The 17,376-nt window shown below is 49.3% G+C and overlaps 1 protein-coding gene across 4 annotated transcripts in view; it reads left to right on the top strand.

Annotated features, from left to right (window-relative positions):
* FRMPD2 (FERM and PDZ domain containing 2) overlaps positions 1-17,376 on the top strand; it is a 104,340-nt gene that overhangs the window by 31,766 nt on the left and 55,198 nt on the right. For 3 of the 4 annotated variants that reach the window (XM_027530798.1, XM_027530797.1, XM_027530800.1), the window contains exons 1-9: positions 3,347-3,488; positions 5,102-5,259; positions 6,567-6,632; positions 8,652-8,843; positions 10,501-10,633; positions 11,363-11,450; positions 12,075-12,201; positions 14,238-14,309; positions 16,604-16,778. In XM_027530798.1, the coding sequence (XP_027386599.1) occupies positions 3,347-3,488; positions 5,102-5,259; positions 6,567-6,632; positions 8,652-8,843; positions 10,501-10,633; positions 11,363-11,450; positions 12,075-12,201; positions 14,238-14,309; positions 16,604-16,778 (1,153 nt within the window). Of the gene's footprint in view, positions 1-3,346; positions 3,489-5,101; positions 5,260-6,566; positions 6,633-8,651; positions 8,844-10,500; positions 10,634-11,362; positions 11,451-12,074; positions 12,202-14,237; positions 14,310-16,603; positions 16,779-17,376 lie in introns of those variants that run through there. The other variant, XM_027530799.1, reaches the window with a different exon arrangement.

The following is a 17,376-nucleotide window of genomic DNA, read 5'->3' as shown; positions in this document are numbered from 1 at the left end:
GCAAACATCATGAGAGGGGCTTTCCAAAGAACTGTCAGACAGGTCAGATAATGACAACTCTCTGGTTATGGGGCTTTGAAAGAGCTTACAACTATGCTTTGACCCTCACAGTGTCTACGAGGCTGCGTGTTTCTTCACTGCTTTTATGGAGGAGAGGGGTTGTGGAGGTTTTTAACTTTGCCACTCCATTACCTCATCTTCTCCTTTCTTTTTCTCCCTTCCTCTCTCCCTTATTTTTTTCCTTCTTTTTTACATAATTTATTTACTGAAGAACCCAGATAGTTTGACTGACCCAGCTTCCCAAGTATGGATTTTGTGATGGCATACTCTCTGTGTAGCTCAATATCTTCTTTACCCTCTAAAGGTCATAAGATGGCAGTCAGATACAGAGACCTGACCCGACTCAGGTTTAAGCCCTTTGTAAGACTATAGCGGGTGCTGTGTTCCTTCTGCGGGAGACACAACATATGAATTTTTAGGGCAAACCTACCACGTGAACAAATTTACTTTCAGACAGGATGGTAAATACATTTCCATCCATGGAATTCTCCAGGCCAGAATACTGGAGTGGGTAGCCTTTCCCTTTTCCAGGGGATCTTCCCAACCCAGGGAGCTAACCCAGGTCTCCCACATTGCAGGTAGATTCTTTACCAGCTGAGCCACGAGGGAAGTCCAAGAATACCAGAATGGGTAGCCTATCCCTTCTCCAGTGGATCTTCCTGACCCAGGAATCGAACCGGGGTCTCCTGCATTGCAAGTGGATTCTTTACCAACTGAGCTGTCAGGGAAGCTCCAAAATTAAAATAGGAGCAGAAATCTCATTCAACGATGCCTAAACCCTCTTAGCTGGCTATTGGGACAGCCAGCTAACACATTGGAAAATTTCAATGTGTTGGTTTGTTTAATATAGAATTGTTAGGATCTAAGAACATCTATAACTATAATAACTTTTATAATATTTCCATACAGTGTATTAATTCCCTATGAATATTGGGTTGGTGCTACCCAGTAATGATCCTAAAAGTTAATACTTATGCATATAGTGCCTATTTGTGCTAGGCACTATCCTACCCCCGTTTAATTTTTTTTTAATGTATTTACTTTTATTTTGGCTGCACTGGGTCTTTGCTAGTTGCAGCATGAGCTTAGTTGCTCTGTGGCATATGGGATCATGGTTCCCTGGCCAGGGACTGAACCCACATCCCCTCCATTGGAAGGCGGATTCTCAACTATCAGACGACCAGGAAAGTCCCTGTCTTACCCTCTTTTGCATAGTGTGTGCATTTTTCATTTGTCTCTGCTTGGTTTGTAGTAAATTGCAAATGTGGATACACACAGCATATATATTTAGCTCCTCCTATTCACGTGGGTTGGAAAGTGTCATCTACATTATGTGCAATAATCACTAATTCCCCACTTTCAGCCTCCTTATTTTAAAACCCTGAACAAAAACCTGTGATGGGCAAAATATTGTTCTTCTGCTCAATTGCAGCTATTCAAAAGGTGATATTAGAATTTTGCCACAGGATATATCTAGTGAAAAAGCAGACATGGCGACATTCACCACCTCACACGTATTTCAAATATTTCCACCCAGTCTTTAGCTTGTCTTTTCATTCTCTTAACAGCACTGTTCTGAGGGCAAAAGCTTTGAATTTTGATGAGGTCCAATGTATCAATTTCTTCTTTCATTGCTTGTGCTTTTGGTATCAAGTCTAAGAGCCCATTGCCTAGTCCTAGATCCAAATATTATCTGTATTTTTTCTAAAAAATACAGTTTGATGTTCTACATTAATCTATAATCCACTTAGTGTTAATTTTTGTATAATGTGTGAGTTTTTTTCATGATGGATCCAGTACTATTTGTTGAAAAGTCTGCCCTTCCTCCATTCAATTACCATATTGAAAAGATGGTATTAATTAATGACTGCAGCCTTTCTATACATTTAATGCAATTTTCTTCTAGTCATAAAATAACTTGAAAAAACCATATTTGATATTTGTGTGAGATATTTGATTTTGATATTCAGAGGTCTCGTTTCCTATTTGAGAATCAATATCTTGTCCCATTGGTTTTCCTTTACTAAGCAGCCTTTCATTGTGGTTATAAAGATTTAGAAAAATGTGGCACAGTGGGAATGCCTAGTCCATGAGTCCTAAGAAAAGTGTGAAAGAAGTCGGAGGAAGAAAAAAGAAAAGAAAGACAAGAGAGGGCCTGGACTTCAGCTTTGATTCCATCATTTTTTTCTTGGGTTCCCTTGGATTGTTTTCCTGCCTGTAAATGGGATCAACAGTTCCTCTTCACAGATTCCTTGTGATAAATAACATCACGTACAGAAAGCGTCTAGGTCCCGCTGCAATGCCCTTCTCGCCCCAGGGGATAGATAGATGGACAAGCCAGACTTTCTTCTGGGAAACCATCTCTCTTCCTGAGGCTGCAGGAGGCTGGTCTTAGAGGCATATGTAGAGAGCTGAGCAGCTGGCAAGTGGAGAGCTTGGATTAGCATGTTGGATAGAGGGATGGCGGGGCAATAACGTGCTCCCCACCCCACCCCCAACTCTGCACATCCGCCCTCCGAGCTCAGCTGTGGAGGAGATCAGTGACGTAAATGGATTAGGGAAAGCCTGCCTGGCCTCTTCCCACTGCCACGGCACCTGGGGCTCTCCACGTTGGAGATTAGTGGGTGGCAGCTTTGTCAGGGGGACAGACATTTAAATGTCAGCTTTAAAGGAGTATATTTAAGGAGAGAGGGAAGAGGAGAGCCTCCTTCCTTACCTCCTCCTCCAGCAAATCAGGCCCGTGCCTTCTTGTGAGTCTGCACCTTTTCAAAACACAGGGCTTAGTATTCTTTCTAGTGATTCTCGCCCTTTGGGCAGGTGCTAGTGATCGTTAGAGACAGGGCTGCTGCTGGAGCCAAATCCAACTCTGCATGTGGCAGCCAGTGAGGAGCAGACATGAATCACGTACTGGAGGCAAAAAAGGTTTTTAACCCACTTTCCCAGACAGAGAGGGGAGCAGGCGAGAGACAGTCCCCAGCAGGAAGCTCTCTGTGACAGCGCATGCCCAGCTCAGCGGGAGCCATTCTCATGGTTTGTTCATTCATTCATTTATTGACTTAACCCTTAATTGGGAGTTTATTTATTTACTGAAGTGCTCATTCACTGAGAACCCGCCAAAGCCAGCCAGCCTCCCAGTGAACATTTCTTTAGCTTCTCCTGTGTGCCTGGCCCTGAGCCCAGCCCTGGGGACACGTGGCAAAACATGGGGCTGTGCTGCAGAGGGGCTGGACTCCGCACAGGCTGGCATGGTCACATAAGCTCCTGGACGATGCCAGGGCTCTGCCACATGTGTGTCTTTGCAGGTATGAGCCCGGCCTCTGTGACTCTGGCCAGTGCCCTCCAGGTCCGGGGTGAAGCTCTATCTGAGGAGGACATCTGGTCCCTCCTGTCCCTGGCAACTGAGCGGCTCCTGGAGGACCTTTGTGATGGTAAGAGAGTGTGTCTGGGGCAGCTGAGTCACAGGGAGTTGAATGTGAAGCTTCCCACACAGCTTACTGGTGTGTCATCAGTCCTAGGTGACAGGCTGATTAGACTGAGCAGGCACGGGACACCCCTACCCCACTCCCATGAAGCTGCTCTGGGAGGGCTGCCCTGTCTCTTGGATCCATGGAATGACACAGAGTTGGAAGAAAGTCTTTTTGCCTTGGTACGGTAGCCTTTCCAGACATGGTGTTTAGGGAGAGAGAGGCTGGGAGCTCTATGGGGCTCTCCCAATACCTGGGCAGCCTGGGCAGAATCAGAGACAGGAGGCAGGGGGCAATCACCGGGATGGCTGGCATTCCCACATCATCCCCTGCCAGATGCTGCAACCGTTAGTAGATAGAACCCACACACTCAGTGGTCTAAACAGGGGAGGTTAATATGAAGAATTGTTAAACTAAGATAGAGGAGTAACCGTCAGATATGAGAAAGATTGACATGGTCTCCTAGGACTGAGGGCATACCCAGTGAGGGACAGACTTTGAAGGGAAGCCCCCTCTCCAAGTTGGGGTTCAGATCTGCTGGAGGAGCTGTGCTTGCAGACCACGATGATGGAGAAGTTCTCTGCTCTACCTGGCTATGGGTGTCTGCAGCCACGGGACACTCACGGTACAGGCATCGCCTACGGGGGCAGGGTGACCCCCCGGATGTGGGCAGGCAGAGATGAGCCACAGCTCCAGGAGCTAATGCCTGCAGGAGGCCCGGAACCTGCTGTCTCTGGAGATAGGGTTGCGAAGCGATCACTTCACAAGGTCAGGCCGAGGGGTGGCCTAGGGACCCAGAGTCCAGGGCGTGTGCAGGAGCAGAGCGTCATTCTTCATGCACACGCCGCTAACCCCAAAGAAACAGCAGGAGAGCCCGCCTCCCTTAATGTCTCTCCAGCGCCCTCTACTGAGAAAGCTGTACATTACTCTCGCAGTGAAAGCGAGAACTCTTGCAGTCAAAGGAGAGAGCAGGTATTGAAACGTGGATTTGCAGTTTCCAGGCACTGAACTGATAACTGGGACAAACACTTGAGTGTTAACACTCAGTGCTCACACTCCTGCCAGCCCGCGGTGGAGTTTCCCCATGTGGGAGATCACACATACGCAATCAGGGTGAGGACCCTGGCTGTGCTGTATGAAGGGAGGCTGTGCACCTGTACTTACCGCTACGTCTTCCTCCTAGTCTTCACTCCTCTTCCCTGCCCTGGAGGCTTTAATGAACAGCTAGAGTATGTTCAGAAGACCAGCTGCCTTGGTTTCTAAATTGACTCCAGAGAAATAAGACTTGTGCTAATTTCCAAGTCGATTTGATCGCTCTTTACCTTTTGCCTTGAGACTCTTGGGCCACCTGTGAACTTGGATGTGCTTACTAGTTTCCCAGCCACTGCTGCAGCCACATTTTGTGACACATGCTCCTGTGCCTGCACGTGTCAGGGTTGAATTCCTTCCACTCCCTGGGTCTTGCTTACAGTTCATCTCAGAGAGGGTTTTGGAAGACACCTGCTGGGCACACTCCCACAGATGGTGCTCCAGATGGTGGCCCTGTCTCTACAGCCCCATCACTGCCTTGGTTTCAGATTCCTCGAACTATGTGGTCTGCCCCTGGTCAGTCTTGCTTTCTGCGACCGGAAGTCTTTCCTTCCAAGACCATGTTTCCCATATAGAGGCAGCTCCTTTCAAGGCCCCTGAACTGCTACAGGGACAGAGCAATGATGAGCAGCTTGGTGCATCTCAGGTAAGGCACATGTTGTCTCTGCAGCATCTTGGGCCTGTCCTCTGGGAAGGGCCTGGTCCCAGGTCATCCCCAGCTCCCAGCTCAGCCCCAAGGAGTACTGAAGCAGAATGGATTTAACAAATGTTTTAATGAATTTTAAATGATTTTTTAAAAATTCCCAGGCTGTCTTGCCAGTAATTTATTAGCTCTTAGGTGAGAACAAGTCAACTTCTCTGAGCCCCAGGTTCTATATCTGTAAAGCGGGGGTAGTATTACCTAATCAATCAGCTTATTATAAATACTCAAAAGGAAGTGCTGGAAGAACTATAGGTAAGTGGTCTTGCAGCAGGTAGCAGGAACCCTAAAAGGACCCAACAAATCCTCAAATAGAATGTATCCCAAGGCTTGAGTAAAGATTGATGTAGCTGCACCAATGTTTATCTGTATTGTTGACATTAGGGATAAACTGGAAACAAACTAAATGTCCAGTGAGAGAGGAGATGAAACAAGACAGCATTACAATGAAACTGTAGAAGCTTAATGACTTGAAAAGTAATTAACTATATGTATTATAATTTATATTATATGTATATATATTTACATGTATGTGATCTTAGTTGTGCATACACACACACACACACATGCCCAAGGTTCTAAAAATAAATGTCTGCATCGATTATTTCTGGATGTCAAATCAGTGGTGATTTTTGTTTTTCCATGGAGATGTTATACCATGCTGCTTTCTGACAACATATGATGCTTCTTAATCAGGCTGAGTCATAGATTGTCATGTAGAGACAGTTTTGGCTACAAGAAACAAAAAAGCCTAAAATATAGTGGCTGGAACCACAGATGAGTTATTTATGTAACAAGAAGTCAAGAGATTGGTCATCAGCTTTAGTGAATGTCATCATTTACTAAAGCTGTATATTTTCATTCTATCCTCCTTCGCTGTTGACTATTTGGCTTTATGCTTGTTGCCTCATGGTCACATGGTGGCTGCCACGATTCCATGTATCACATCAGTGTTCAAGACAGAAACAAGGGGGGAAAGAATGGGACCAGATGCACATGTTCCTGTTGACAGTAAAGAACAAACTTTTTCAGAATTCCCCTACTTCATGTCTTTCACAAAAAATGAGTGTCATGGTCACTGAGACTTTTAGTCTCTAGAGTAAGATGCAGCAATATTTAAAGGAGTTGCAGATGGTTGTTAGGCTAGGCAGCCAACAATGTCTGCCACACATGAAAATAGATTATATTTCATTTACAGGACCATGGAATAACAGAAATGACAAATCTAATCATGTGCTTTTTTTCTTGGATAGATGCATGTCTATTCTTTGGGAATGACTCTCTACTGGTCAGCAGGGTTTCACGTTCCATCAAATCAGGTCTGTGAACAGGATTCTCAAAGTCTTGCCAGGTGATGTCTTTGGATTTATTTAGTCTATTTCCCCAGGGCAGGGACCACATCTGTTGAGCTATGCACCATCACTCTGTCCTCCTGGGTTCTAGGAAGGATTGCCAATTGATTTTAAAGAACTGCTTCTGCTGAATCCAGAAAGAACCTCAGAATCCTACTCGACATGGCACTCCAGGCAGCCACAATTTGGGATTGGCAAGCAAGATAAGGCTTATATGCCACTCTAGTCCAGGGGAAGTAGGAAGCTAGAGAATTTTATAGATGCGGAAGATACCAATTTATAGAAAAGTTCTTAAAGCAGCCCTTACTGAAGTGATATGCTTCCATGAAAAAGGGTTCTGTGCTTAATCCATCTGGGAAAATATTCCCTACAATGTCTTCTTCTTGAAGATTTATCAGAGTAGTTTATTAGAGACTCTGAGAAGGCTTAAAGTGCAGAAACTTTTAAGCTTTATCATAGCATTTTATAAAAATTTTGACCACAGAATACATACGTGTCTGCTTGTATGTGTAAATATTCATCTGACACTATGACTATTTTGTGGAAACTAGTGTGATGAGAATACACGTTGGAGAACTCTATCTAGTCTGTTTGGCTTCTCTCTTCCTTCCTCCCTTCCTTTTTTCCATCTCACCCCTGTCTTCTCCAGTTCAACATTCTAGTGCTTCCGGTGCTCCCAGAGACCTGGCCACCTTCCTCTTCTGTGGAATTATTCACAGCTCTCCACTCCCCAGGGGGTTGCACTTCACTCCTCAGCACAGAGTGTGTGGCCTACATAATAGCACACTGCACTTGCAAGGGCCCCACACTTGATTTAATGCTCTGCATTAAAGTTCTGAGCCATTTGAACAAGGGCATTGTCCTTTTGCCCTGGGCCTGGTTCTGCCCGTGGTCCCCTTCCTTCCAGACACGTGCCAGCCTTTGCCCCCACTGCTTCCTCCATCTGTGGCTCACCTCCCGCCTTTCTCCCAATCAATGCGAGTGTGCTATTTGATGTTTAGTTCAAGTTGCTTCCCCATCTCCCTCCTCCCTCCCCATGATGGGCCGAGTGCCTTCCTCTGTGTTATGACCTTGTCTTGTACTTCCCAAGATCAAAGCCCTTGTCTCCCTGCACTGTGCTTGTCTCTTAGTGACCATCTTCTCCATTAGAGTTTGAACCTCTTGAAGACAGGGACTGTCTCCCACCTTGTATCTCAAGCAGCTGTGCAGTTTAGGCATGTTAGAGGCCCTCGGACGTGCTGTATGAGTGTAGGACTCAGCAGTCTGCAACCATGTGAGGATAGAAATTCACAGCTGATGCTCCATGGCAGAAAATGCTAGAACAGCCTTCATCTGAAAAATGACTTGCAGTGTGGATGAGCGTTAGAAAAACATCTGATTGTGAGTCTGAACTTGGCACCCTTTCCATATAAATGGTGGCCACTTAAACGCATGAGGAAAGTGTTTAATGAAATATCCATTTTTCCTTTTGCCTGATGAGTTCATGTGACATGAAGTTCAATCAACAATTATTACTTTATGCTTACCACTGGTGATTCCAAAGTGAAAAAGCCACAGTGCTTATGGTCTTGGAGCTCACATACTAGGGGAAAGACCCAGTAAGCACCACCTAAATAATCTGAGAAAATGATAGGCTGCCCAAGTGAATGTGAGTTAAAGGCTGATCCTGGTTTGATCTGGGTCCTTGCATAGGCAGAAATCCACTTTGTCAAGCACCTGTTTTTCGTAGGGATTTTAAGCATGTGTTTGGGCTCCCCAAGCACCAAAGGGCGTTCCAGATTAGAGAGCAGAAAACTGCACACAGCTGGTGCAGAGATAATTGCTCTGCATTTTGTGGTCTCGGTGAAGTAGCCACGCAGAAGGAGTGGGCATCTGTCTAGTTAATGAGAACATCCGTTCTTGCTGGTCCCCGGGCATGCCTGACCGGACATTGCCCTCCGTGGCTGCAGCTCTGTCAGCCTCTCACAGGGCTGCCCCGCTCTCCAGCCCCTGCAGCTTTGCCAACCCCTGCACTCCATCTTGCTGACCATGTGCGAAGACCAGCCTGGCAGGAGGCTGCCGCTGCAGTCTGTCCTGGAAGCTTGTCAGATTCATTGGGAAGAAGCAGCTGTCCACCCAACTTCTGCCAATCTCCACGTCAGACAGCTAGTCGGCTTGGTCCTGGGCACCATCTCTGAGGTCAGTGTGGAGCTGTGCTTTTCAACCTTGGGGCCTTTCCCTGGCCATGTGCAGCTGTTAAAACTCAAATGAGCTAAGTTATAGTTCATCAGAAGGAAATACAACATTCAATTCCTCAGTCACACCTACCACACTTCAGTGCTCATTAGCCACTTGCAGCTGGCGAGGGCCATGCTGGACAGGGAGGATCCAGAACTTTCCTGTTATTGCAGTTCTGTTGGGCAGCGCTGGTGAAGACCTTTGTGGGAGCCTAGATTTCTAATGTGGCCAAGACCTCTGCGATCTTTAAAAGAGCCTCTTTGCATTGAAATGATTATATTTATGACCCATGAGTTAGCTCTCTTGTCAAAATTCAAATCTAGGCCTGACATGAGAAGCCTTCGCTGCCTGTGCCACGTGGTCCCTGGTCCCTCCGTCTCCTCTGCCATCTGATGCCTGCAGGGGGGCCCCTTGCTGTGGTTGTCTCGCTGTGCTGCTTGCCACGCTGTGTGGTTGCACCCTTTGTGTGTTCTCCAGCACCTAACGAGGGGTCTGGCACATACTAAGCATTTGGCTTAGGCTGGGTGACCCTGAAGCAAAGTCAGGGCATTTTTGTGCAAGTCAGTTATTGGGGAGGTGCTCCTAGGAGAGGGAGTGATGGAAGGATGTGTGGGTGGGTCAAGCTGAGTAAGGTGGTGGTCTCAGGTGGAGACGGCCTCAGCCTGGTGTCACGGGTAGCTCCAGAGCAGGAATCGGACCAGCTTTGGTTCCCCTTGAGGCCAGGTCAGAGCTGGGACTCAGGTGGGGCAAGTGAGGTGCCAGCTGTGCAGCGCTGCCCTTTTAGTAGGGGGCGTGTTGGAGAGTTGAGACCAAGACTAACAAGGAGCCATGTGGGTGGAGAGCAGGGAGTAGCTGGGGAAGCTGCCCACAGAGAGTCAAAAACTGCCTCTCCCAACCTGTCCTCCTGTTTTGAACTTCTCTCTTGGGGTGTAAACACGTTACTCCTGTCCACTGAGCCGCAGGATTCAGTGGCGAAGGAGGGGCTCTTTTATTTGAAAAACACTAGAGCCTGCCTTCCATCAGTGTGCCATTGTGCCCTGACGGACACTGTGATGACGCTCAGCATCGTCACCAGAACACTGTGAAGTGATTTTGATCACTTACTCAGCTCTAACGGGGCACCGAGCTAGGTGAGTTACAGGGGTGTGTGAAGCACACAGTGAGGTCGCAGGCGGCAGACAAGCAAGTGAGTTTGTTGGAATGTGGTGTGATAGAGGCAGATGTGAGCAAAGTGCTGAGGGAGCTGATGAGAAGACGTTCGTATCAGCGGTTATGGAGAGGCCAGAGGTGGAGAGGCTTAGAGGTGGAGACGATGTAGCTCTGAGTCCTGGAAGCACAGGGCGATCATCAGGGAGACCCTGGCCTGTGGTGGGGGCGTGTGAGCCAAGGCACAGGTGTGCGTGAGTGGGCAGGTTTTGGGGGGTGGGGGCGAGTGTGTGGTTGGTGGGCGAGCGTGTGGGTGAGCCCGCCCTGGTGGCTACTGTACTCCTTGCTGGACTCCCAGTGTGAAGGACAGACTCTTCCACATTGACTCAAACTGACAGCCAGGCTGTATGTCTTTATGTAAGTGTTCCCTCTTGACCTTGGGATGTGGATGTGTGATGCACTTGGCCGTCAGGTGGAGAGGAGGGCCGTGGAGGAGAGCTCCTCTGGGCAGCGAGACAGAAGCCACCTGCTCAGGAACAGGCTGCATCAAGCGAGCTGTGAGAGCCAGGCGGCGTGGGCTCTGGGGTGTGCGCATCGCTGCAGAGGTGGGTGCAGCACCCTGAGCCTTCCCTGGGTAGGCCGATGATATCCACTGTATCGTTTCCTGCTCCTTTTGTTGTTTCATGGCCTGACGTCCATGCTGTGGGCTCAGAGAAAGCCCAGGCAAGCCCCATTCTTCCAGGTTGCCCCTGAAGAGAAGGGACTGAGCTTAGGACTCCTCCGGTGTCCTGAGGAAAGCTTCACTTGGAGATATAATTTAGCTGAGTTATTTATAGCCAACGTAGACTCTTTTTATATTGAGTTTTAACTGTCCGAGTTGATAAAAACAAATTTAAGCAAACATCATGAAAGAAAAATTTTTCCTTTAATTGATTTCTAGGCGGAATGAAAGGAGAAGCAATTTGTAAAGATAGTTTTTATTGTTGCTCTAAGTGTGTTGGAAGAATGGCATTTAGAATAATCTTCCAATCTTCTCCTGTTCTCTACTTTTCAACTGAATGTGGGATTCGAAAAAGAAAGTGATGCTGCTGTCTGTCGTCCCTAAAACAAAGTGCTCTTTCTTGTTAGCCTTTATCTCTCCCAAACTCCCCCCACCCTCTGTGACTGCTATTTCTGTTTGCGTTTTTGCATGAGGAAACAGAAAGTTCAAGCAACTTTGTCAACATCGCACGGCTATGAAGTCGTGACGCTGATATCCGTACCCTAAGTTGCTTAATGCAAGAAAACTGTGCTATTTGCTTCTGCCGGCGCCTTTCACTATGATGTCTGGTTAGTTTCAGAGAGAAGCACAGAGACCCAGAGCTCCCTGGAGCCCGGACTGAACACCTCAGCACGCGGTCGCTGTAGCCTCGCTGTGAACAGGTAGGCACAGAGCTGTGAGCTTGGGGTTGGGTATTGGCATGGAAGCGGCTGAACCCTGCTTCTTCTCTTTTTGATTATTAATGAGAAAAGGGAAAGTGAAGTCGCTCAGTCGTGTCGCGACCCTCCGTCCATGCAATTTTCCAGGCAAGAGTACTGGAGTGGGTTGCCATTTCCTTCTCTAGAGTATCTTCCCGACCCAGGGATGGAACCCGGGTCTCCGGCATTGTAGGCAAATGCTTTACCGTCTGAGCCACCGGGGCTTTTTGATTATTAATGAGAAGTCTCTTGCTTTTCAAGGACAACCCGACCCTGTTCCAGTGGCAGGTGAGGAAGCCACGTTTAAGCAGATTTGGATTCGGGGTGACGAGGGACCTGATGGCAGTTGTCCCGTCAGGGTGTTCTCTGTCCTCTAGGAACCAAGTTAGGCTCAGTTTGGAAACAGCGTGCTGTTACATAGAGACTGTCTACATTACGTGAGCTGCACGACAAACAACCACAAAACATAGTGTTAAAAACAATGATTTATTTAGCTTTTGACTCCGTGTTAGGAATTTAGGCTCCGTTCAGCCTAGAGGGAAGCTATTTCCACTGTTAACTATTGCTTCTTCTCTGACTGCTGGCCAGCGCCCTTCCAGTTCAAGTTCCCCCAGACCTTCAGGAAGGCCGACGGCTCAGCTCCGGTTCTGCTCTCCCGGAAAACTCACAGCCGGCAACTCCTTCCCAAAGGGGTTTTTTGCAAAGAAAGGGAAAGGTGAGCAAAGAGGATCGAAGGGCACTGCCACAGGCGGTGTGAGAGAGGAGTCGTGTGCGGCTGACACAGCAAATGAAAATGGGCAGGATCCTGCTGAGGGCCAGCCTCCCCGGGCTGAGACTTACAGAGCTGGACTGAAATAACCTCCAACCTGGCAATCCAGGGCGATAGGTGTTATGGAGTGGCCTTGCTATAAACTCTGTAGGATAGCAGGTTGAAGGTACCAGGTCCCACCGTTCAGGAAGTTCACAGCTGTTGATGTGCGGTGGGGACAGAACAAAGGAGGTGGTCAGAGAGCTGACGGGGCTGAACATGCTTGGAAGGGCCTTCTGAACAGGTGACATGTGGAAGCAAAGGAGTGGGTGGGATAGTTCGGGAGAGAGATTCTCCAGGCTGGTTGGCACAGGAGCAGGGGAGTTTGGATGGTGTGGGGAGCTGGAGCTCAAGCTTCCCGGCTTGCCCCGCTGGGAAGTCCAGGCTGACAGGAGAGACCATGTCGGGGGGCCCCTGCTCATGGCTCCGGGGACCCGAGACTCCTGGCAGGCAGTCTGGTCTCTGCTGAGGGGCCAGCTCCCGGGCTGGAGGGTGAGATCAGGCATGGTCCCAGGTTGTACCTTCTGCCCAAAACAGCCCTGGCACCAGCAGTCAGAGCCGCTCTCAGTGTTTAGATAAAAAGCACCCCTTCGTCCACGTGTGATACTGACATTAGCTGAAAAACTAACCACACAAGGCCACAGGGGCCATGGGGATAGGCACCCCTGGATCTGTGACAAGCCCTCCAGAGCAGGCTGTTCACGGATGAGGCCGCCTCTGCCTGGCCTTCTGTTTGAGCATCAGGAGCCCTTTGGGAATGTCAGACCCTGAAGCCCCCAGCAGGCTTTGTCTGCTTGTCTTTCTGTTGTGAAGAGATTTTCCTGATGTGCTCAACTAATTAGGGATGAGCGGAGCCTAGCATAGCCTCAGGACATCCTCTCCTGTGTGGCAATGAGCGCCATATTCTGCTCCAGCCCCTGCTGCCCTCCAAGACCACTCTCAGGTCCTCATGAGCTTGGAGGGATGGGGGTCGAATGCTTCTATAATACTAGCAACTCTCTCAGGACATGCATTACCCCATGGCTGCACTTTTGGCCTCTTGAGACAGGAGTCCTGATGGGTACCCTTGGGGGACACATTAGAAGGCCCACCTAGGGACTTCCCTGGAGGTCCAGTGGTTAAGACTTTACCTTCCAATGATGTGGGTTTGATCCCTGGTTGGGGAGCTAAGATCTCACATGCCTTGTCACCAAAAAAGTAAAACATAAAACTGAAACAACATTGTAACAAATTCAATAAAGACTTTAAAAATGATCCACATTAAAAAAAAAATCTTAAAGAAAAAGGCCCACCGAATCCTGTGATTCACTGGTGTTAGTTTGGGTGAATTTCTTAACCTTTTGGAACCTCCGCTTCTTGCAAAGGGGCTGAGAATGTGCACCCCACAGGATGATGGCTGGGTATAAATAATAATGGCATCAAGGCATTTCCTGGGTCACAGGTGTGCTATGAACATGAAGTACTGTGATACTGAGAATAAATACTCAGGCACACTGCCGACCCAACATCCAGAACAAGGTGAAATGTTTACTTTGAATCTAAATCCCAAAGTATTTTTGTTTTCAAACACTCTTGGTGCATATATTTATACACACAACGTGTCGTATAATTTTGAGATACATAAGAGATTATATGGTGATGCATGAATTACGACACTTAAAATGAAGTGGACACTCAAATGAAGAGCCAGAACATCACCAAAGCCACACCTACCTGTTTAAGACATCTGCTCCGAGATGCCTAGCCTAGCTAGGGCCTCAGCGCAGTTGACCCCATCTGATTGGAACTTGCTTCCTGCTGGTTTTGGGGAAGGGAAGGCTGATAGTGGGTAGGAGGAGGTGAAACCATGGGAGAAGCTTAGTTCTGAAGCTGGGAGTCCAGCCCTATGGAACTTGACTTTGATTTCTCTTCTTTACTGAGAGTAACTCTGCCTATTTCCTCAGTTCTCCAGGCCGGAGTTTGTCCTGATGGCTGGAGAGGCCCCGGTGACCTTGTATTTGCCTGGATCAATTGTGGTAACCTCTGGGTTAGACTGGGCCGGGCTGAAGGGTGGTGAGTGGCCAGCTGAGCAGTACCCGAGGCTGATCAAGTTCTGAGGGGCTTACCCTCTCCTCCAGGAGCCTACCAGCCCTTGCCAAGTCACATTGCTACTTGACATCCATCCTTTAGCATCCTCTTCCCCTTTTGGAAGAAACCTCCGTGACTTCTCACCAAGTCCTGCTTGTCCTTCCAGACGAGCTCTGTCTTCATCATCCTACTTAGTCAGGAAATATTGTTGAAGCATCTAGTAGGTGCCAGGCAATGCTCCACACCCCAGATCTCTTGATATGAAAAAAAAAAACCAGATATTCCTTTTCACACGGAGTCTGTGTTCCAGCCTTATGCATTTATTTTCTGGAGAGGAAAAGTCAATCTCCCTCCCCTTGGTCTGCTGGCTCAACCCAGGCAGACCTGGGCTGGGGGTGAGTGACAGGCTGTCCCGCCCGAGGCTCAAGAAAAGAGCTTTGGTGGTGTTAGTCCATTGTGGGTACAGCCACTGCCGGCCTTGCTCTGAGATGTTTGACTGGGACCCTTCCTGAACCAGCACTCGGGGAGGAGGGGAGAGATGTTGGAATATATAAGCGGGTAGCTGCCCTGAGTGAAGGTTGGCAGAGGTCGCAGGGTAGGGAGGCGGAGGAGGAAACTGGAAGGGGCCGGGGCACCAGGGAACAGAGAAGCTGCAGCCAAAGCCCGTTACCAGAGCCCGCTACCAGAGCCCGCTACCAGAGGTGGGCAGGCAGGGCCGCCGTGGATCCAAGCTCTTTGTGCATAATGGGACGTCATTTAGAAAATGCACATTCAAACATACAATCGTTACAAGTTTCAAGAGGACAACTGCAAAGCATTAAACTCAAGCATGGGCATGTGTGTTACACAACAACCAGGACACACAGGTGCGGATGAGCAGGAGCCAGAGTGGCTTAGAGTGTGCCCCGTGGCCGTGCCTGCCTGGGGTCAGGGGGAATACCACTCTCACAGGGTCCCCAGTCCAGTGCTGGGGAGTGCAGCTGCCGCGGGTGTGGGAGGGTCATGGTGTGGTGGCAGGCTTGGTCTCACTGGAACTAAAGCCATCCGCAGTGTCCATCCATGACTGTCTTTTAGTGAAGACATTCTGAGGCGGTCTGGGCCAGGCCTCAGGCTAGGCTTGGGGCACAGGGGATGCTTAGCCCTCGTCCTTAGGGAGCAGGGCCCCTGAACACTAGGAACCAGGGGAGCAGAGAAGGGAGTGGGTGGCTCAACCCTCCAGCTTGAAGACGAGAGGTCCTGAGCCCGACCTGGAAACCTGGTAGGAACTGGCATGAGAGGATGGAGGGGAGGGCACCAGGGGCAGTGGGCAGTGTGTGCAGAGATGCGGTGCGACCGATGGGCTCGGCGGAGGTGACAGTGGTCGGGGTGGGGCTACAGAGGCGGATGCATCTGGAATTAATCTGAGCAGGGCGAGGGCCAGAAGGCACACGCTGCTCCACATCTTTGGATGCACCTCTGCCGATCAACTGCTCGGTTCACAGCAATCCGCTAAGCTCTAGCCCTCCCTCCTCCTTGGACAGGTGCCCGCCCAGGTCTCTCTGTTGTGCTCTGCGTTGACCTGGGGTCAGTACTGCATGGTTCATTACTCTGAGGGGGTATGGCTCACCGTTGTGGCCCTGGGCAGTCCTCTTGGGAAGTGGAGCCCCAGGGATTTTTGCAGGGGAGAGACATCCTCTACATGAGGCCCCCCAGCCTTCCTGGCCCCTGCAGAGCCTGGCAAAGAGCAGGGATTTGAGTCCAGTTCTGCCTTTTGCTAACTGTGCAACTCTGGGCTGGTCCCTTACAATCTCTGAACCTCGCTTCTAATCTGCTGAACAGGAATCATAAACATACTTGTCTCTTAGGTTGTCAGTTAAATGAAAAAATACGCATAAAGTGGTTAGCACGGTAGCTGCTGCTGCTGCTGCTAAGTCTCTCAGTCGTGTCCGACTCTTCGTGACCCCATGGACTGTAGCCCACCAGGCTCCCCCGTCCCTGGGACTCTCCAGGCGAGAGCACTGGAGTGGGTGTCATGGCCTTCTCCAATGCACGTAAGTGAAAAGTGAAAGTGAAGTCGCTCAGTCGTGTCCGACTCTGTGCGACCCCATGGACAGCAGCCTACCAGGCTCCCCTGTCTCTGGGATTTTCCAGGCAAGAGTACTAGAGTGGGTGCCATCGCCTTCTCCGAGCACAGTCACTAGCCCGTGGTAAAGACTCCACGTCTTTCAGTTATTGTTACGGTTTATACTGTTCTTGTTTTCAGACCAAAAGAGCGAAGTCCTACTTGGCTCTCAGGGACCTCTGTGTGGTGCTGCTGAGCGGGCAGTGCCTGGAGGTGAAATGTGACATCACATCAACAGTGGGAGCTGTCTTCAGTGCCATTGCATCCTTTGCCAGCCTTGGGGAGCTCACCTACTTTGGCTTGGCTTACATGAAAGGTGAGTGGCTCCCAGGTAGCCCACAGCTGGCCTGATGCCTCAGGCAGCCCTGGTGTCTTGGTGTGTGTGTGCTAAGTGTGCTCAGTCACACATTTGTTCCGACTCTTTGTGACCTCATGGACTGTAGCCCACCAGGCTCCTCTGTCCATGGAATTTTCCAGGCAAGAGTATTGGAGCAGGTTGCCATTTCCTACTCCAGGGGGTCTTCCTGACCCAGGGATTGAACCCTGGTCTCCTGTATGGGCAGGTCGATTCTTTACCGCTGTGCCACCTGGGAAGCCCAATGTCTAGGTCCCCGAGATCTGTGCCCTCTAACAAAACTGCCCAAGACTAGGATGCTGCACTTGCACAGCTAGATACAGAGCGCCCGCCCGAGACAGAAATGGGATAAATGCTCAGCTCTGTGCTTTCTAATTTTATTTTTATAAGGTGGTCTGCTGCTGCTGCTGCTGCTGTTAAGTCACTTCAGTCGTGTCCGACTCTGTGTGACCCCATAGATGCCAGCCCACCAGGCTCCCCCATCCCTGGGTTCTCCAGGCAAGAACACTGGAGTGGGTTGCCATTTCCTTCTCCAATGCATGAAAGTGAAAAGTGAAAG

Source organism: Bos indicus x Bos taurus, chromosome 28 (genome assembly GCF_003369695.1).
Source record: "Bos indicus x Bos taurus breed Angus x Brahman F1 hybrid chromosome 28, Bos_hybrid_MaternalHap_v2.0, whole genome shotgun sequence".
NCBI lineage: Eukaryota > Metazoa > Chordata > Mammalia > Artiodactyla > Bovidae > Bos > Bos indicus x Bos taurus.
This window is presented reverse-complemented; position numbering and strand designations above follow the sequence as displayed.